The sequence below is a fragment of the Lichenostomus cassidix genome, unplaced genomic scaffold (assembly GCF_008360975.1).
Source record: "Lichenostomus cassidix isolate B80296 unplaced genomic scaffold, HeHo_3.0 HiC_scaffold_43, whole genome shotgun sequence".
In the NCBI taxonomy this organism is placed as follows: domain Eukaryota; kingdom Metazoa; phylum Chordata; class Aves; order Passeriformes; family Meliphagidae; genus Lichenostomus; species Lichenostomus cassidix.
Genome location: NW_028147635.1, coordinates 933,162 through 953,717, shown reverse-complemented (window position 1 = coordinate 953,717; position 20,556 = coordinate 933,162). Strand labels below are relative to the sequence as shown.

Sequence of the window (20,556 nt, the reverse complement as noted above, 5' to 3'; positions counted from 1 at the left end):
GGCCAGCGAGAATTTCTACAGTTACAGCAAACGCTGTGGTCTCATGCGGCAGAGGGCGGGGGCAGGCAGCAGAGGTAGCCGGACTCTCCCGGCAGTAGCCACGAGGGAAACGCAGCCCGGGGGGGGAACGTGCTCTTTCCCGCGAGGAGAAAAGTTGAATCAAAGCTCACCCAGCCAGGAGGGAAGAGAAACAGGGCAGAGTTGGATCTCTTCTGGTAGCAGCTGGAAAGCCAGGAGGCAGCAGCCTCTCCCCTCAGCGTCCGAACCACGAGAGAGAGTGTTCTCCAGCAGGCTCTCCCTTACCTAGCTCTGCCCAAAACCTAGCCATTGTCTTTTACAAAAGGCTTGATCACTCTGAACATCGGATCGTTTGTTACCTGGCAACAGGAATGGGGAGGAATTCTCAACCCCCAACAGTGGGTGACACCCCCTGCCAGTAGAACCAGTAGAAACCAGTATAGACCAGTTCAAACAAGTATAAACCAGTATGAACCACTATAGCCACAGCAAATCCCAGTTCCCTCCCAGTATAAACCAGTAAGCCTCCCAGGGACTTCCCAGTCCATTCCCATTGCTCCCAGTGCACACCAGTAACTGCCCAGTAAGATCCCAGTTCCAGGGATTTTTGTTACTGGGAATTGGTTTGTGGATACTGGGAAGGAACTGGGATGTACTGGGAAGTTATTCATTGGCATTGGGAGGATACTGGGAATGGACTGGGATGTACTGGGAGGGACTGGGAAATTACTAGGCAGTTACTGGCTGGCACTGGGAGGAACTGGGAAGTTATGGTGGGCACTGGGGGAGAACTGGGATGGGATTGGAATAAACTGGGATGGACTGGGAAGTTCCTGGGCAGTTACTGGTGGGCACTGGGAGCCACTGGGAGGAACTGGGAGGGTGCTGGGGGATACTGGGAGCACTGGGATGTTACTTGGACACTGGGAGGGACTGGTGGCAACTGGGATGTACTGGGAAATGGTTTGTGGGCACTGGAAGGGACTGGGAGAGGACTGGGATGACACTGGGATATACTGGGAAGTTACTGGGAAGGCACTGGTGGCAACTGGGATGGACTGGGAAGGGGTTTGAGGGCACTGGGAGGGACTGGGATGGACTGGGAAGTTACTGGTGGGCACTGGGGGTTCACTGGGAACCACTGGGAGGGAACTGGGATGGACTGGGAGCATTGGGGTGAACTGAGAAGGGATTTGTGAGGACTGGGAGGAACTTGGATGCACTGGGAGGGAACTGGGATAAACTGGGAGGGAGTTAGGATAAACTGGGAGCACTGGGAAGTTACTGGGCAGTTACTGGTGGGCACTGAGAAGGACTGGGATAAACTGGGAGAGATTGTGAGGGACTGGGAGGGGATTGGGACAAACTGGGATAAACTGGGAGAGACTGGGAAAGAACTGGGAACTTACTGGGCAGTTACTGGTCGGCACTGGGAGCTACTGTGAGTGGACTGGGATGTACTGGGAGGGAACTGGGATGTGACTGGGAGGGGATTGGGATAAACTGGGAGTACTGGGAAGTTAGTGGGCAGTTACTGGTTGGCACTGGGAGGCATTGGGATGAACTGGGATGTACTGGGAGGAGATTGAGAGGGACTGGGATAAACTGGGAGGGACTGGGATGGACTGGAAGGGAACTGGGAAGTTACTGGGCAGTTACTGATGGGCACTGGGAGCAGACTGGGAGGTTACTGGGAGCACTGGGATGTGAGTGGGAGGGCACTGGTCGCAACTGGGATGTACTGGGAAGGGGTTTGAGGGCACTGGGAGGGACTGGGAAGTTACTGGGAGGGACTGGGAAGTTACTGTGAATGGGGAATTTAGGGCATCAGGTCTACCGACTATAAACCAGTAAATCCCAGTTTAAATCAGGAAAAGCACCTGGGTGGGTGGCACCCACTGCTGTGCAGGGAAATCCCAGTTTAAACCAGTAGAAACCAGTATAGACCAGTTCAAACCAGTATAAACCAGTATGAACCACTATAGCCACAGCAAATCCCAGTTCCCTCCCAGTATAAACCAGTAAGCCTCCCACAAACTTCCCAGTCCATCCCAGTAACTCCCAGTATGGCCCAGTGACCCTCCCAGTTCAAACCAGTAACTCCCAGTCCCTCCCAGTACCAAACCAGTTCCCCCCCAGTATAAACCAGTAACCCCAAATCCCCATTTTTCTTTTCCCTCCCTTTAAACCTCATTAACTCCCTCCCAGTCTCTCCCAGTTTGCCCCAGTCACTCCCAGATTGTCTCAGTCCCTCCCAGTATGTCCCAGTATATCCCAGTACCCCCAGTAAGGCGCCCATGGCCTCCCAGTAGTGCCTCAGTTTCTCCTCCTGCTGTCAGCACCGTGCAGCATCAGGGGGGTGGAGCTTGAGCTGGCTGTGCTGGGAGAGGAACTGGGATGGACTGGGAGCACTGGGAGGGACTGGGAGGACACTGGGATGGACTGGGAGGGACTGGGATGGAACTGGGATCTTACTGGGCAGTTACTGGTGTGCACTGGGAGCAATGGGAGTGGACTGGGAGGTTACTGGGATGGACTGGGAGGAACTGGGAATTGGTATGTGGATGGAAGGAACTGGGGTATACTGGGAAGTTACTGGTTGGCACTGGGAGGATACTGGGAATGGACTGGGATGTACTGGGAAATTACTAGGCAGTTACTGGCTGGCACTGGGAGGGACTGGGAAGTCACTGGTGGGCACTGGGGGAGAACTGGGATGGCATTGGAATAAACTGGGATGGACTGGGAAGTTACTGGGCAGTTACTGGTGGCTACTGAGAAGGACTGGGATAAACTGGGAGAGATTGTGAGGGACTGGGAGGGGATTGGGACAAACTGGGAGAGACTGGGAAAGAACTGGGAACTTACTGGGCAGTTACTGGTCGGCACTGGGAGCTACTGTGAGTGGACTGGGATGTACTGGGAGGGAACTGGGATGTGACTGGGAGGGGATTGGGATAAACTGGGAGTACTGAGACAGACTGGGAAGGACTGGGAGGTTACTGGGCAGTTACTGGTGGGAACTGGGAACTACTGGGAGTGGACTGGGATGTACTGGGATGCACTGGGAGGGAACTGGGATGTGACTGGGAGTGGATTGGGATAAACTAGGAGTGACTGGGAAGTTACTGGGCAGTTACTGGTGGTCACTGGGAGGCATTGGGACGAACTGTACTTGGAGGAGATTGAGAGGGACTAGGAAGGAACTGGGAGGGGACTGGGATAAACTGGGAGGGACTAGGATGGACTGGAAGGGAACTGGGAGAGGATTGGGAGAGGACTGGGATAAATTGGGAAGTTACTGGGCAGTTACTGGTGGGCACTGGGAGCTACTGGGAGTAGACTGGGAGGTTACTGGGAGCACTGGGATGTGACTGGGAGGGCACTGGTGGCAACTGGGATGTACTGGGAAATGGTTTGTGGGAACTGGGAGGGACTGGGAGGGGATTGGGATAAACTGGGAGGGACTGGGAAGTTACTGGTGTGCACTGTGATGGACTGGGAAGGTCTGGGAGGTTACTGGGATGTGACTGGGAAGGACTGGGAATTGGTTTGTGGGCATTGGGGGTACTGGGAAGGAACTGGGATGTACTGGGAAATTACTGGTCAGCACTGGGGGATACTGGGAAGGACTCAGAGGTTACTGGGATGGACTGGGAGGGACTGGGCAGTTACTGGTGGGCACTGGGAGCTACTGGGAGTGGACTGGGATGTACTGGGAGGGGGCTGGGATACACTAGGAGGGACTGGGAAGTTACTGGGAGGTGACAGATGATACTGGGATATACTGGGAGGTTACTGGAAGGGCACTGGGATATACTGGGAAGTTACTGGGAGGGTATTGGTAGCAACTGGGATGTACTGGGAAGAGGTTTGGGGGCACTGGGAGGGACTGGGAAGTTACTGGGAGGGCACTAGGGGCTTACTGGGAGCACTGGGAACACTGGGAGGTCACTGGGATGCACCGGGAGGTAGCTGGGAGGTAACTGGAAGGTCACTGGGATGCACTGGGAGCTCACTGGGATGCACTGGGAGCTCACTGGGATGCACTGGGAGGTCACTGGGATGCACTGGGAGCACTGGGAGGTCACTGGGATGCACTGGGAGGTCACTGGGATGTACTGGGATGCACTGGGATGCACTGGGAGCTCACTGGGATGCACTGGGAGCACTGGGAGGTGGGGGGGATGTCCCAGGCCCGGCCTGTTCCATTCCCGCCGATGGGGGGGAGCAGCCATTCCCTCACCATTTCCTCTGCCGGGCGCGGGGCGATCCGGGACCTGCGGGCGGCACGGCGGCTCAGGGCGATCCCGGCCCCTCCCGGGGCTCTCCCGGGGCTCTCCCGGGGCTCTCCCGGCCCATCCCGGTCCCGCTGCGATCCCCCCGCCCCTCCCAATCCCGGGACTCACCGGAGCGGCGGCGGCTGAGGGCGGCGCGGGGAATGCCGGGAATGGCGCCGCCGCTGTGCTTTACGGCGGTGTGGCGGGAGGGGTTGCGACGCGGCGGCGCCGCGCTTTACGGCGGTGTGGCGGGCTCTGTCAGCGGGGTGTTCGGGAAGGGAAAACATCTGGAAAACATCTGGAAAACACCTGGAAACGCCCGGGAAAAGCGGATTTCGACCGATTTCGACAAATCCAAGGGATGGAGACGAAACACCAGAGGATCCACGGGGCCATTCCCGAGGGAATTTGGAATTTTTCTTGTGGAAATTTGGGTTTTTCTCCTGCAAATTTGTTTTTTTCTCCTGGAAATTCGTTTTTTTCTCCTGGAAATTTGGTTTCCTTTGAAATTTTCTTGTTTCTCCCGGGAATTTTTGACTGTTCCATTTAAACTAATGGAACTAAATTTTTGACAATAATTTGAACTAATTTTAACTAATAACTTTAACTAATTGTAACTAATTTTTTGACAATACCATTTAAACTAATGCAACTCGAATTCATACAATAAAATACAGTTTAACACAATACAAGTTTAAATTCATACCATTTAAAACTAATGCAAGTAAAGACAAATGAATGCAACCTGAATTATTTAAATTCATAAAATTTAAAGTTAATGCAATTAAATAATATTTAATGCCACTTAAATTTAAACTAACACAAGTTAAATGTATACAGTTAAATACAATTGAATCCCAAATCGTGGGAAATCATGGGATGGCCAAATAATGGGAAATCGTGGATTGGCCAAATCATGGATTCGCAAAATCGTGGGAAATCATGGATTGGGCAAATCATGGGAAATCAGGGATTGAACAAATCATGGGAAATCATGAAATGGCCAAATATTGGGAAATCCTGGGAAATCGTGGATTGGCAAAATCGTGGATTGGCAAAATCATGGGAAATCATGGATTGGCCAAATAATGGGAAATCATGGAATGGCCAAATCGAGTAAAAACATTGATTGACCAAATCATGGGAAATAATCGATTGGGGAAATAGTGGGAAATCCTGGATTGACCAAATCATGGGACATCTTGGATTGGCCAAATTGGGGGAAATCATGGGAAATAAGGGATTGGCCAAATCATGGGAAATCAAGAACTGACCAAATCCTGGGAAATCATGGATTGACCAAATAATGGGAAATTGTGGATTGACCAAATTGTGGATTGGTCAAATCATGGGAAATCATGGTTTGGTCAAATCGTGTGAAATCATGGATTGAAGAAATAATGGGAAATCATGGATTAGCCAAATCGTGGGAAATCATGGGAAAACATGGATTGGTCAAATCATGGGAAATCATGGAATGGCCAAATATTGGGAAATCCTGGGAAATCATGGATTGGTCAAATCATGGGAAATCATGGATTAGCCAAATATTGGGAAATCCTGGAATGACCAAATAATGGAAATTCCTGGGAAATCATGGATTAGCCAAATCGGGAGAAATCATGGTTTGGCCAAATAGTAGGAAATCCTGGATTGGCCAAATCATGGGAAATCATGGGAAATCATGGAGTGCCAGGCTTCTGGCAGCAGATCAGGGTAGCTAGCACCCCAAGACTCGGTCCCTTGGTGGACCAATATTTGGCCAATTAGTCTAATATGATTTAAAATACCATTTATTAGATGCAGAAAATAACAAACATACAAACCTAGAACAGATTGACATACACACACAAAAAAAGGCTTAATTGCAAAACTGTAACAGCTAAAATGCAATTATGGGGTAAATGCTTGCAAAAACTATAAAAATAGCTAAAATGCAAGTTAAGAAAGGTACCTATAAGCTAGGCTGAATAAAACAATTTAGGAAACCAATGATCTTACCAAAATCTCAAACCTTGACACCTTGAAAGAAAACCAGAAGGAAAAAAACCCCAAAGATCACTCACAATTTTCCACAGGGACACAATAGTTCAGAGCCTGCAATATTTCTTTCTCTAGAGGAAGAAAATGCTTCTGAGAACTGGCATGGGTGAGTTTACAGAATTATATATATATATATATATCTGCTCATTAACCAAACATTAATACCATTATGATCTATGTATCTACTCACTGCTGAAACAGGTATTTACCTTTCCACATTCAGAATAATCCAGACAAGGCCACATCTGGCCCTGTATGGGGCTGAAGGATCCAAAACAACTCCCTTGGTTCCTCCTTGAGGAACCTTGAGGTTTTTCTCCTTGAGGTTTTTTACCCCTCCTCTCTCAAGGGGAGAAAACCAAGAGGAGAGTGAAGTCAGATGTCCCCACACTACAAGTTCTGTCAGGTTGGTCGTTGTCTTGGTTTGAAAACAAACCAGTGGGAGATCACAAGTCAAGATTGAAATTAAAAATAAGTGAAATAATACAAGGAAAAGCACTGACAAAGTCAGATACAACCTAACACCTTGTTAGGGTGGTAGTAGCAGTCCGACTGAAGTAGTCTAGTTGAAGCGGTGATTCTGTGAAGGTCTAGTTTTTAGCTGAAGATCTAGTAGTAGCTCTGGTCCTCTGGGAACCCAGTAGACAGGGCTAGCTCAGGCAGTTCCAAGGCCAGGTTATATCCAGGTGGGAACACCTGGCTCCTCCCTCCTGGGCAGAGCATCTCACAATGGGATGAGATAAGTTCATGAGTCACACGGTGGGTTTCTGATGGCCCATTGCCTGTCATGCGGGGTGGGTCATTAGCAAGTGATAATAGCTAACGGATGGCCCATTGCCTGTCATCCAGAGTGGGTCATTAGCAGGTGATAGCAGCTAATGGCCCACAGCTGGTGGTAATAGAATACTTAACTACATCAATATTGCAACCTAGGACATTATCCACCCCTTATTCTATTACCATCTACACAGTTCTCACGTAAGATAAGGTCTCTTTGTGGTACACAACGGGTTTTTTCATTTGCCTTCATTACTCACCAAGTATAACCAGGTCCTTGGGCAAAAACCACTCCACGGATGGGTTTGCTTTTGCCTGAGGTGGGATTAATCCAAACAGTCTTTCCTAAGAAATCTCTTACGTGTATCACAGGGACTTTATCTCTATCTACTGTGTGCAAAGGTTCGGACTCGGCAGGACTGGCTCGATTGATAGAACTTCTTGTGTTAACTATCCAGGTGGCCTTTGCTAAGTTCAGTTCCCAATTTTTGAAGGTTCCTCCGCCAAGTGCCTTCAAAGTTGTCTTAAGTAGTCCGTTGCACCGTTCAACTTTCCCGGCAGCTGGTGCATGATAGGGGATGTGGTATATCCATTCAATTCCGTGTTCTCTAGCCCAGGTGCTTATGAGGCCATTCTTGAAATGGGTTCCATTGTCAGACTCGATTTTCTCAGGGGTACCATGTCTCTACAGGACTTGCTTTTTTAGACTCAAGATGGTGTTCCGCGCAGTAGCATGAGGCACAGGGTAGGTCTCTAACCATCTCGTGGTTGCTTCTACCATGGTCAACACATAGTGCTTTTCTTGGCGGGTTTGGGGAAGGGTGATGTAGTCAACTTGCCATACTTCCCCATACCTGTACTTTGACCATCGTCCACCATACCACAGAGGCTTCACCCGCTTGGCCTGTTTGATTGCAGCGCAAGTTTCACAGCTGTGGATGACCTGTGAGATGTTGTCCATGGTCAAGTCTACCCCTCGGTCACGAGCCCACCTGTATGTCGCATCTCTCCCTTGATGACCAGAGGCATCATGGGCCCAACGAGCTAGAAATAATTTTCTTTTGTGCTGCCAGTCTAGATCTACCTGTGACACTTCCACCTTGGCAGCTCGGTCCACTTGCTCGTTGTTACGATGCTCTTCATTAGCTCAATTCTTAGGTACATGTGCATCCACGTGTCGAACTTTCACAGTCAGCTTTTCTGCCCGGGCGGTGATGTCTTGCCAAATCTCAGCGGCCCAGATGGGTTTTCCTCTGTGCTGCCAGTTAGCCTTTCTCTAGCGGTCTAACCATCCCCATAGCGCGTTGGCTACTATTCAGGAGTCAGTGTAGAGATAGAGCTTTGGCTATTTTTCTCGTTCAGCAATATCTAAAGCTAGTTGGATGGCTTTAAGCTCTGCGACCTGACTCGATTTACATTGTCCCTCGGTAGCCTGTACAGCTTGTCGTGTGGGGCTCCATACTGGAGCTTTCTATTTCTGATTTGCGCCTACAATTCGGCAGGACCTATCGGTGAAGAGGGCATAGCGTCTTTCACTCTCCGGCAGCTTGTTATACGGGGGTGCTTCTTCGGCACATGCTACTTGCTCCTTTGCTTTTTCTGAAGATAATTTAAAAGTCTCACCTTCAGGCCAGTTTGTGATGATTTCCAGAATCCCAGGGCGATTCGGGTTTCCAATACGGGCGCGCTGTGTGATGAGGGCAATTCATTTGCTCCACGTGGCATCAGTGGCATGGTGAGTAGAGGGAACTCTTCTCTTGAACATCCACCCCAGCACTGGCAATCGGGGTGCAAGGAGAAGTTGTGTTTTTGTGCCGATCACCTCTGAGGCGGCTTGGACTCTTTCGTAAGCTGCCAAGATTTCTTTCTCAGTGGGAGTGTAGTTGACTTCAGACCCTCTGTAACTTCGACTCTAGAATCTTAGTGGTCGACCTCGGGTCTTACCAGGCACCTTCTGCCAAAGGCTCCAGGACAGACCATGGCTCCCGGCTGCAGAGTAAAGCACATTCTTTACCTCTGGTCCTGTCCTGACTGGTCCCAGGGCTACCGCATGAGCGATCTCTTGTTTGATTTGGGTGAAGGCTTGCTGCTGTTCAGGGCCCCAGTGGAAATCATTCTTCTTGCGGGTTATGAGGTAGAGAGGACTCACGATCTGGCTGTACTCAGGGATGTGCATTCTCCAAAAGCCTATGGCGCCTAGGAAAGCTTGCGTCTCCTTCTTGTTGGTTGGTGGAGACATCGCGATGATCTTATTGATGACTTCAGAAGGAATCTGACGCCGTCCGTCTTGCCACTTTACTCCCAGGAACTGGATCTCTCGGGCAGGTCCCTTGACTTTGCTCTTCTTGATGGCGAAACCGGCTTCCAGGAGAATTCTGATGATTTTCTCTCCTTTCCCAAATACTTCCGTTGCTGTGTCTCCCCACACAATGATGTTATCAATATACTGCAGATGTTCTGGAGCCTCACCCTTTTCCAGTGCAGCCTGGATCAGTCCATGGCAGATGGTGGGACTGTGCTTCCACCCCTGGGGCAGTCGGTTCTATGTGTACTGCACACCTCTCCAGGTGAAAGCAAACTGAGGCCTGCACTCTGCTGCCAGAGGAATGGAGAAAAAGGCATTGGCAATATCAGTGGTCGCATACCACTTTGCTGCCTTGGATTCTAGCTCATACTGAAGTTCCAACATGTCCGGTACAGCAGCACTCAGTGGTGGTGTGACTTCATTCAGGCCACGGTAATCCACCGTCAGTCTCCATTCTTCACTGGACTTACGCACTGGCCATATAGGCCTGTTAAAGGGTGAGTGAGCCTTGCTGACCACCCCTTGGCTCTCCAGTTCCCGAATCATCTTATGGATGGGGGCCACAGAGTCTCTGTCAGTGCGGTATTGCCGGCGATGCACTGTTGCTGTAGCAATTGGTACCCGCTGTTCTTCAATTCTCAGTAGTCCTACAGCAGACGGGTTATCTGAGAGACCAGGCAGGGTATTCAGTTGTCTTATGTCTTCTGTCTCTACGGCTGTTATCTCAAAAGCCCAGCGATGTCTCTTTGGGTTTTTGAAATATCCACTCCTGAGATAATCTATGCCGAGGATGCATGGGGCGTCTGGACCAGTCACGATGGGGTGTTTCTGCTACTCGTTCCCAGTTAAACTCACTTCAGCTTCCAGTACAGTCAGCTGCTGGGATCCTCCTGTCACCCCAGAAATAGAAATGGATTCAGTTCTCACATACTTGGATGGCATCAGGGTGCACTGAGCGCCGGTGTCAACCAAAGCCGTGTATCTTTGTGGGTCAGACGTGCCAGGCCATCGGATCCACACAGTCCAATAGATCCGATTATCTCTTTCTTCTACCTGGCTAGAGGCAGGGTTCCTCTAATCCTGTTTTTGGTGCACGATGTTCTTGTCCTGTAAATGTGTTCTTGAGGTCCCTTCAAGAGGATCAGTCATATTATCACTTCCATTCTGTCTGGAGTTCTGTCCACAAGAGACTGGGGCAGTGTTGTACCTAGATGAGCCTCCTGAAGTGGATGTTTCTGTTTTCAATTCACGTACCCGGGCTGCTAAGGTGGAGGTGGGTTTCCTGTCCCACTTCCTCATGTCTTCCCCATGCTCCTGCAGGAAAAACCAGAGGTCACGTCGTGGAGTTTATCTTCTTTCCTTGGCTGGGGGACGTCTGCTCTTGATGGCAGAGACTCGGGTTGGTTTCGGTGTGGCATGGACAAATCCTTCTTTGAGCTCTTTCTTTAGTTTCTGATTCTCTTCAATCAAGCTCCGGACTTGCTCGGCCAGGTTTGTTTCCACTGATGAGACCTGGGTACGTAGTGGAGCGGTGACAGTGTCTTCGTAAATTCTCAGTTTGTTTGTTAACACGCCCACCTGGTCTTCGCCTTCCCTCCACTGCAGTGTTGCCAGGTAACGAGAGTATATCTCTGGTCCGAGCCGTGCGAATCTTAGCCACATTTGTGAAGTGCACTGGACGTTATCTGGGCTCTTGGGGAATCTCTCGTTGTCTGAGAAAATGATCTCTAGCACGGCCAATTCCCTCAGGCATCGGATACCTTGTTCTATTGTGTTTCATTTTCTCTGGTGCATCTGGAGGTCTTCTTTGCAGAGGTATCTGTCCCGTACACTCGCCAGCAATCGCCGCCAGAGGCTGAGAGTTTCCTGGGTTTTCCCAATCCCCTGGTCAATGACCACATCCTGGGACAGGGATCCCAGTTGCCTGGCCTCACTTCCATCCAGAATGGTGTCGTTGGCTGCGGCATCCCAGATACGGAGCAGCCAGGTCAGGATGGACTCGTTCGCCTGCCGGGTGAATTCCCTCCATAGGTCCCGCAGCTCCCCCAGGGATAGAGAGCGAGTGATGATCTCCGGCTCTGTCTCTTCTGCTTGGTGAGATGGTCCTGCTGCATCCCCATCAGTCGCTATGCGGACTGATTTGCTCTTTGATTTCTTTTTCTGGACGGGGGCAACTGCTACGGGCTTCGGCTGTTCTGATTTGCTTTGTTTCTGCTCCTCAAGAAGACAAAATATTGTTCTGATCTTCAGCATGAGGTACACGGTGCTGGTCGCAGAGAAAAAAGAAAACAGAACTGACAGGAAGATTATGCCATCCTTAGCATCCAGGGAAAACTCAATATTGTCAAGGACGGCTGTGCCTGACCTGAACTGTTGGAAGAAACCGCTCTCTCTTCCTAGCCCCAGAGGGTGGGTGCGATTGCTGATGAGATCCCAGACGAAGCAGCTCAGGTTAGGCCAGGCAGACAAAGTTGAGTATATATAACGAATGGTGTTCATTGCCTCACAGGTAACCATGCCATAGGCATAATAAACTAATAGAGCAATTCTCATGCCATTCCCTGGTCGCAACAGGAGCAACATGACAGGCAGATAGTATCCCATTTGAGGAAAAATATAGAGAGCGAGATACAATACCCATATAGATAAGCTGAGCATCATGGTGCTAGGATTTCTGCGTTTCCCCAGGTCGGGCCCCACATTGGGCGCCAAAATATGTCTTGGTTTGAAAACAAACCAGTGGGAGATCACAAGTCAAGATTGAAATTAAAAATAAGTGAAATAATACAAGGAAAAGCACTGACAAAGTCAGATACAACCTAACACCCTGTTAGGGTGGTGGTAGCAGTCCGACTGAAGTAGTCCAGTTGAAGCAGTGATCCTGTGAAGGTCTAGTCTCCAGCTGAAGATCCAGTAGTAGCTCTGGTCCTCTGGGAACCCAGTAGACAGGGCTAGCTCAGGCAGTTCCAAGGCCAGGTTATATCCAGGTGGGAACACCTGGCTCCTCCCTCCTCGGCAGAGCATCTCACAATGGGATGAGATAAGTCCATGAGTCACACGGTGGGTCCCTGATGGTCCATTGCCTGTCATGCGGGGTGGGTCATTAGCAAGTGATAATAGCTAACGGATGGCCCATTGCCTGTCATCCGGAGTGGGTGATAGCAGCTAATGGCCCACAGCTGGTGGTAATAGAATACTTAACTACATCAATATTGCAACCTAGGACAGTCGTTCAGCACCATCACAGCCAGGCTGCTCTCACAGTGCACTCGGAAGCCTCGTGGCCAGCAAAGGTGGAGGCACTGCAGCATTTCCCAGGTACAGCCGTGGCTCTGCAGGGCTTTGCTGGGACAGCTTCCCTCAGCTGATGTGCAGGTCTGGATGAGGGGAAAGGATTTGGGTATCTGGTGATGTCTTCCTTCATCACTAGAGGCAACGTCATGTAGTAATGATGAGGTGCATTGCTTAGCTTACCAATTTCTGATTTTTTATTGAACTCTTGCATTATAGAAAATCAAATTAGTACTTCAGCTGGTTTCTGCACCTGTGTCTCCCACCCACCATCATATCAAATGCACTGCCAGCTGAGCACAACACCTGAGAGTCTTCCCACCTTTTCTTTTGAAAGAGGAGAAAATTGCTGATCTGCACAAAAAGAACAACCCTTCTCACACCTCCCTCCTGGGGTTCCCTGCAGCATGACCCAGGCAGGGGCTGCTGCTCCTGTCTGAAACCTCCCCTGCTGCCTCTCTGCCAGCCCATCTCTGGGAGAACACTGTCTTGCATGGGAGAGAGGAGATTTATGTGCTTTTGCAGTTTGACAGGCTTTAAGACAGCTAGTTCCCCAAGACTTAGTCCCGTTCGCAAGATTCTTTGATATCTGGCCGATTTGTCTAAAAATACCATTTATTTGACACAGAACATAACAAACATACAAACATAGAACAGACTGACACACATAGACACACAATGAATACATAATTGCAACACTATGGTAAAAATGCAATTATGGGGTAAAACCTTGCTTGAACTATAAAGATAGTTAAAAACGCAAGAAATGCTTGCTTGAATGATAATGCAAGTTAAGAAATGCTTGCTTGAGCTAGCGATAATGCAAGTTAAGAAAGGTACCTATAAGTTAGCCGGAATAATACAATTTAGGAAACTCAATGATCTCACCAAATCCAGTTTTTGGAGCTGGGGATACATCAGCGTCCTCACTCAATCCCTCGGGAAGTAACCACAGGGCTGCGTCCAGACCTGGGGAGAGGCTTACTTCACGCTTCTATATCCATGTAGAAAGCCTCTGATTTTACTGAGTTTTTCGTGGTGTTTTATAGGGAAAAGAGTGTGTATTTGCGGTCACCTGAAAATTATTCACATTCTCTCAGTGTCTCGCTCTGAGTTCTAGACGCCAGCACTGATAGTCAGGATTAAGCCATTGACTTAATCTGAGCCATCGATCTCGGCTAGCAATCAGGGAGAGAGAGAAGGGGGGGGGGGGTGTCTGTCCTGCCACAAACACTCTCTTCAAACAAAATTACCACCTTCCAACTTCCTCTTCTGCAGGCAGGTGAGAAAAGTATCCACTCCCAGCTCCTTGCTCCTAGAGGAAAACAAATGTTTTCAGCAGCAACAACCCTGAAATATCAACCTCCTTCCTTAACCTGGATACTGGGAGCTCACACAAAGCTGCCTTTTGTCCAAGGATATCCACAGAAGACCTTGAGGATGGAGCAGTTTGAAACACAACTCCTTCCAAGTTTAAACCTTCCTTGATCAAATGAATGCACACAAACTGACCCCAAATGGAAAGTGGGGCAGAAAGAGAAACTCCTCTCTCACAACAGCAAACTCTGGGCTTCCTTCTGTTCCAGCTGGAGAGGGAAGGCCATGGGATACTCCTGAGTTTGGGAAGGAATCTTGGGAAATGGCCAGATTTGGGAGGGCAGCAGAGGGAAGTTCACCAAAGAGAAGGAAAAGATTCTCTGGAAACAAAAGATTATGGCAATGTTTGTGGAGGAAAGAAAAAGTATATATTTTCAGCATTTGAAAAAGTTCCCAGATGGAAATTTCTGCCCTCACAGAACAATCAGTCTCCTTGGTCTCTCAGGAAGCTCATGCATGAACCTGCAAGGCTTGGATATACATCCCTGGTGTCTCTCTGCCAGAGCAAAACAGCTGCCCAACAAGACTTCAAGTGAGCACAGGACAAACCTTCCCCCTCCACCTCCCAACACCAACTCAGAGTCTCTTTCCATTGCAAGATGTACTCTGTGAGCAGTCTGCATTGACTAGACTTGGCTGCAGGAGGGGTTTTCACTGTTACTCTCTCCAGATGGGGGAAGACAGGAAGACAAGAAATGATTCCTGAGGAAAGAAAAAGGCACAGCCTCTTGTGGAGACACCAGCGTGAGCTGACTCCAACTGGAAGCCATTCATGCCTTGGCTAAAGCAACATCCATCCTAGGGGCAGCAGTTCAGCTTTGATGAGCATGCTGACAAAACTGCTGCCCCTTGCTGACAGGCAGGGATGAGGAGAAAGAACATGCCAGCTGGCTGGGAAAGAGGCAAAAAGAATGTCTTCAAGTGTCTCCTCTTCATCCTTTCGGCAGGCAAGACAGAGCAATGTCCTTTCCTTCTGTCACCACAGGTGACCCGGGGATGAGATGCAGCGCGGGGAGAGAGGTCGCCACTGCTGCCAGCAGCCTCGCAAGGGGCTTTGCCCGCCCCGCCGAGCCCGGCCAGCGCCCCGGGAGCGAAACGGCCGCGCTGTGCCCGCGCTGTGCCCGCGCTGTGCCTCTCTGGCTCGTGTCGCTCGTCGCTCGTCCCCGCCAAGTCCTGCCCGCGCCGCGGCCGTTGCGCTGAGGCGTTGTTGCCCCAGTCGGTGAGCGGCGCCGCCATGCAGCAGCCCCCTCTGCCCTCGGGGCTCAGCGCCCGCACCTTCCCCGCCAAGCTGTGGCATCTGGTGAACAGATGCGCTGGGACAGCCTGGCCCGGGGGCTGCTCGTCGAGCGCTCGCTCTTCGAGCGGGAGCTGCTCAGCCCGGCCGGCGCCCGCGGGCTGGGCGGCGAGGGGGCGGCGGCGGCCCCGGGCACCTTCAAAGCCACGCACTTCAGCAGCTTCGTGCGACAGCTCCACCTGTACGGCTTCCACAAGGTGGCGAGCGAGGGCGGCAGCTGGCTCCACTTCAGGAATCCAATCTTTCGCCGCGACCGCCCCGACCTCCTGCTCCGCATCGAGCGCCGGAGCAAGGCCAGCCGAGGAGGTGCGCCAAGGAGGTGCAGCAAGGAGGTGCGCAGCCGCCAGCGCAGCCGCTTGCAGCAGCTCCGCGGGGCCGGTAAGCCGGGCTGGCAGCGAGGGTGGCGCGGGCTTTGGCCGTGGGCACTGCCCGTGCTGGGGCTGCTCAGCGCAGCTGCCCCGGCTGGCCCAGGGGCTGGCTGTGCTTGGGCAAGGCAGCTGTGCCGTGCCGTGCCGTGCCGTGCCGTGCCGTGCCGTGCCGTGCCGTGCCCCCCGGGCTGCCGGGGGCTGCGGGACAGTCCCGCCGGGGCTGCGCTCACAGCAGCCTGGCCCGCTCGGCCTGCAGCTGGCCCAGCCCCGTGCCGTGGCTGCCGCTGCTCCTTGCCCGGCCACGGGCACGCTTGGGGAGCTCTCCGTGAGTGCGTGTGAGTGCCGAGGGCTCGATGGTGGCTAGGCCCAGCTGCAGGGAGCCTCCTGTCCCTTTGGAGCAGAGGGGGAAAGACCTGGCAGTTGGGATTCTGGCAATTGCCTCCGGCCGAGGAACTGCCAGGGGGAAGTTTTCCCAGGCAGTTAAACGAATAGGCAAGAGCTAAACAGACAAGGAATTGGTTGTTGCAAAGCCGCAGAACATGTGGGGAGTTTTTTCTTCTCACCCTGCTTGGGAGGATCTGAGCTTTTCTCTTTGCTGATAGAAGCACAGTTGCTGCCAAGGGAAATGTAGGCAAGGAGCAATAGTGACCCAATCTTCCCTTTGCTTCCTTTCTTTTTCCCTCATTGCTACTCAGCTCCCTCATGCCAGGACCTCAGAGCTGCCTCACCTGAGGATGCAGAGCTGCCTCCAGGCCCTTCCAGGCGACGATGTGCAGGTGCTGAAGACTCTGAGGCTTCCCCAGCACCTGCCAAGAAAGTGTTTCGCACCTCCGGACATCAGGGGGAGTCATGGGAAGAATCACTCAGACGCAGATTCCAGCTGAAGTGTCTCACCATTCCACTGGTCCGCATGGACCTGAAACGCCACCCTGAGCTCATGGTTCGCCTGGTTCGCATTGACCATCCGAGCGTTTCCAGGGCCCTTCCAGAGAGCAGCAGCTGCAGATCATCAGAGCAGCACCTGCCAGCCTGCAGCCCATCAGGTAGGGAAAGAACTTCTACCCTTGCTTTTCCAACAGCTCCTGCCAAGTGACTGAAGTATTTTTTGGCAGTGCTGTGTCATGGGTAGATGTCAAGTGAGAATCAGGTAGAAAAGTGTCAAATTGACAAGAAAAAGGAGCCTTGAATGCAAAAGATTCTCGGTCTCCTTTTCCTCTCCTTTCTTCCAATTCGGTGCATCTCCTGGGCATTTTCCAGACAGCCTTTCTGCTGAGGTGCAAGCGTAACGCAAAAAATCTTGGCTGAAAGGTGGTCAGTGTTAGGTGAGCTCCCCTCTGTCTTTGAATGAAGCCAAAGTGGGACGGTGATAGAATATCACAGATTTTTAAGACTGTGTGTTGTGCCCATCAGGCCATGCCATTTCAAGGAGCTCTGTGTGCCCCAGAACAGTTGCACCTGCAGAATATGGCCTGAGCCACAAGGTTGCTTTTTAGCATAAAAATCACAGTTGACTTTCAGTGTTTGCCTGAAGATCTGGTCTTGTCCAGGGTGAATCCACTCTGTGGATGAGATGTGAATCTCATGTGTTGGGATGAGAAACTCAAGCAGCCAACTCCAAAAGCTAATGGGCATGTAGGAAAGGTTGTGATTATGAAGTTTTTGTGTCCCTTTGGAGCAGAGGGGAAAAGACCTGGTTGTTGGGCTTCTTGACTGTCCCTGCAGAGGAACTGGCAGGGGACAGTCTTCCCAGACAGTTAAACAAATAGGTGAGACCTAAATAGACAGGGGATTGGTTTTTGAAAAGCCCCAGAACATGTGGGGATTTTTTTCTTCCTCACCCTGCTTGGGAGGATCTGAGGTTAGCTGTTTGCTGATAGATGTCCAGTTGCTGCCAAGGGAAACGAAGCCCAGGAGCAATAGTGACCCAGTCTTCTGTTTCTCCCTTTCTTCTTCCCTCATTGCTACTCAGCTCCCTCATGCCAAGACCTCAGTGCTGCCTCACCTGAGGATTCAGAGCTGCCTCCAGGCCCTTCCAGCACAAGTGCAGCTGATCAGGACACTGAGGCTTCCCCAGAGCCTCCCAAGAAAGTGTTTGCCACCTCTGGAGTTCTTGGGGATTCATTGGAGGAACCAGACACACGCGAATTTAAATGCCAGCATGAGCTCATCATTCCACTAATCCACATTGACCATCTGAGCTCTTCCAGGACCCTTCCAGAGAGCAGCAGCTGCACATCTTCGGAGCAGCACCTGCCAGCCTACAGCCCATCAGGTAGGGAAAGAACTTCTACCCTTGCTTTACCAACTGCTCCAGCCAACAGACCATTTAAAGTATTTTTCTGCTGTGCTCTGTCATGGGTAGATGTCAAGTGAGAATCAGACAGAAATTGTCAAGTCGACCAGGAAGGGGGACCTTGAGAACAAAAACAATCTCTATCTGGTTTTCCTGTCCTTCCTCCAGATTTGGAGGATTTTCTGGGGGTTTTCCAAACAGTCTCTCTGTAGGGTAGAAAGACTGAGGCAAAAAACATTTGCCCTCAACTGCTCAGTGTCTGGTGAGCTCCCCTGTTTTCTTGAGTGAAGCCAAACTAGGACGCTGATAGGATATGGCAGAGTTTCAAGATTGTCTCTCCTGCAAAGACTTTTATTGCATTTCAATGAGCTCTGTGTGTCCCCAGAACAGTTGCAGCTGCAGAATACAGCCACAGCCACAAGGTTGCTTTTCTGCAATACAATCCCAGTTTAATTTTAGTCTGCACGTTTGCAGATCTGGGCTCTTCCAAGGGGGATCTACTTTCTGTGTTCAGCAAAACTCCAAAGCAGCCAAATCCTCAAGCTGATGGGGAGATGGAAAAGGCTGTGATTACAAAGCCTTAGTGTGTGTGTGCGTAGATCAGTTTTACAGTCCATACTTTACCAGACATACCCATCAATGAGAATAAATACTTTTTAAGAGGAAGAAATCAGTCTTCCAATCCCCTGGGAAGTTGGAATACATTTCTGGCATTGAGTTTGCTGTGTGCTTCCTGTGGTGTTTGATCCAAGGCAGCAGTAGAGCTCTGTGTGCCAAGCTCTGTTCTGGAGCCTGACCCAAGTGTTTGGATTCTTGCAGCCACAGTGGGCAGTTCAGCCCCCGATGCTCCGACTGGCAGTGCTGGTTGTGCAGCATGGACAGCCTCCAGCTGGCCATGGAATGAGCCTGGGGAAGAGGAATTGCCACCACTGACTCTGGACCTGGTGCTTGAGACGCTGGAGGAGATGATTTCCCGCTCCCCACCTGAAAGGTCTCCCTTTGCTCAGGTAACTGCATTGGAAAGAGATGAAAAGGGCTGGACTGAGAGCTTTTGAAAGTTGTTGCATGGCTGAGAAGAAAAGGCTTCTTGAATTGAGCTGTGAATGGACAGGGAAGGATTTGCTTGGTAAAGCAAGATTTGCAAAGGAAGAGGGAAGGAAAAGGGGGCTCATCCTTAGTGAGGACGAGAGGTGTTGGCCAAGTTTGGGTGCTCCTCTCTCCTTTTCCTGGGAAGAATCCCTAGTGCAGGGGCATCATTCCTGGTGATGCTTTGTAGGTTCTAACAAGCTTAGCTTGATGTGAAACAGGAGAGTGTTTGGAGAATTGCCCCTGAAGGCAAAGTGTCCCACCCAGGGAGGGGCATGTGAGAGGAGCCTCTGTTAGAGCACCAGCTGTGGGCTCTGCCTCCTTTTGGTTGGAAGGCCAAGGCAGAGCAAGGGCTGGGCTGCAGCTGCTGCTGCTGTGTGAGCCCTGCTGTGTGTGTAGGCACTGCCAGAGCCGTGTGAGGGGATGTGCTGCAGCTGCAGCTTTCTGGTCCTCTCTGTAGCCTCCAGTCGAGTTTCTATCTGGGAAATCCTCAGCTGAGCAAACTGGCCAGTCTTGCTCTCCATGTTCCAGAGCTTTGTCGTGTTCCTCTTGGACATCTCTGTGGGAAGAGATGTGTGTGTTCCCATCCAGTCCTGGCTAAGCTGCAGCCTGGATGAGGCTGTTGTGCTCAGGGCTGTGGAGGGAGGAGCACATCCCTGTGCCAGGAGCTGGCAGGACTCCTTCCTTAGTGCCCACGTCATGTGTTCAGTGTCGGCCCCACGTTCAACCTTGTCAGCTTTGGCAGCTTCTGGACTGGGTTTGAGAAGTCAATCTTCTCCACTGCCTTTGGGGGCCAGACCTCCTTGTTAGGAGCAAGAGATGAAAGTGAGTGAGCCCTGGAGCCTTTAGGGAGCAGATGTGTTGGTTCTGAGGCCCTGTGAGTTGTGAATTGGAAGGAAGGACAATGTTGGTGCTGCACATGAAATGGTTAAGGACTCCTTGAAGCCCAGGGGCTTCTGCTGTGTTGAAGTGCAGTTCAATCAGGGACCATTAGTCCTTGTGTTTGACAGATTCCCTCTTTGACTTAGGAATCCACTTTCTCTTAACTCTTGCCTCTTTCCAGACATGCCTGAAATGTTCAGTGTCTGTATTGGCACAGGCATTTTTGAAATTTCATATTAAATGAAATTTCATATTAATTAATTTCATATTAAATGAAATAGAGAAATAGGATTTCTCTATTTCATTTAATATGCAGACCTGTAGCCTCCTCTAGATTTACTGTTGAGGGGAGGCATATTCAAGGCAGGGAATGGGATTTTTTGGAATTGTCCATGTTGTATTGCCAAGTGTGATGACCTCTTGTTTTCTGTAAACTCACCCAAGCCAGTTCTCAGAAGCATTTTCTTCCTCAAGAGAAAGAAATATCGCAGGCTCTGAACTGCTGTGTCCCTGCAGAAAACAGTGAGTGATCCTTGGGTTTT

At 50.7% G+C, this 20,556-nt stretch overlaps 2 protein-coding genes and 1 long non-coding RNA gene across 6 annotated transcripts in view; 2 read left to right on the top strand and 1 right to left on the bottom strand.

The window, feature by feature from the left end:
- Positions 1 to 4,421, bottom strand: part of LOC146421086 (uncharacterized) — a 453,431-nt gene extending 449,010 nt beyond the window's left edge. Inside the window, exon 1 of the long non-coding RNA XR_014848770.1 lies at positions 4,265 to 4,421. This is a non-coding gene — a long non-coding RNA (uncharacterized LOC146421086). The remainder of the gene's footprint in view (positions 1 to 4,264) is intronic.
- The window catches only part of LOC146421070 (uncharacterized), a 391,077-nt gene that overhangs the window by 12,563 nt on the left and 357,958 nt on the right, over positions 1 to 20,556 (top strand). The gene's annotated exons all lie outside the window — the stretch shown is intronic.
- LOC146421085 (uncharacterized) lies at positions 15,400 to 19,101 on the top strand. The gene is made up of 3 exons (XM_085047650.1): positions 15,400 to 15,763; positions 16,449 to 16,796; positions 18,866 to 19,101. Exons 1-3 carry the CDS (start codon positions 15,400 to 15,402, stop codon positions 19,099 to 19,101), a joined length of 948 nt encoding a protein of 315 aa, XP_084903776.1.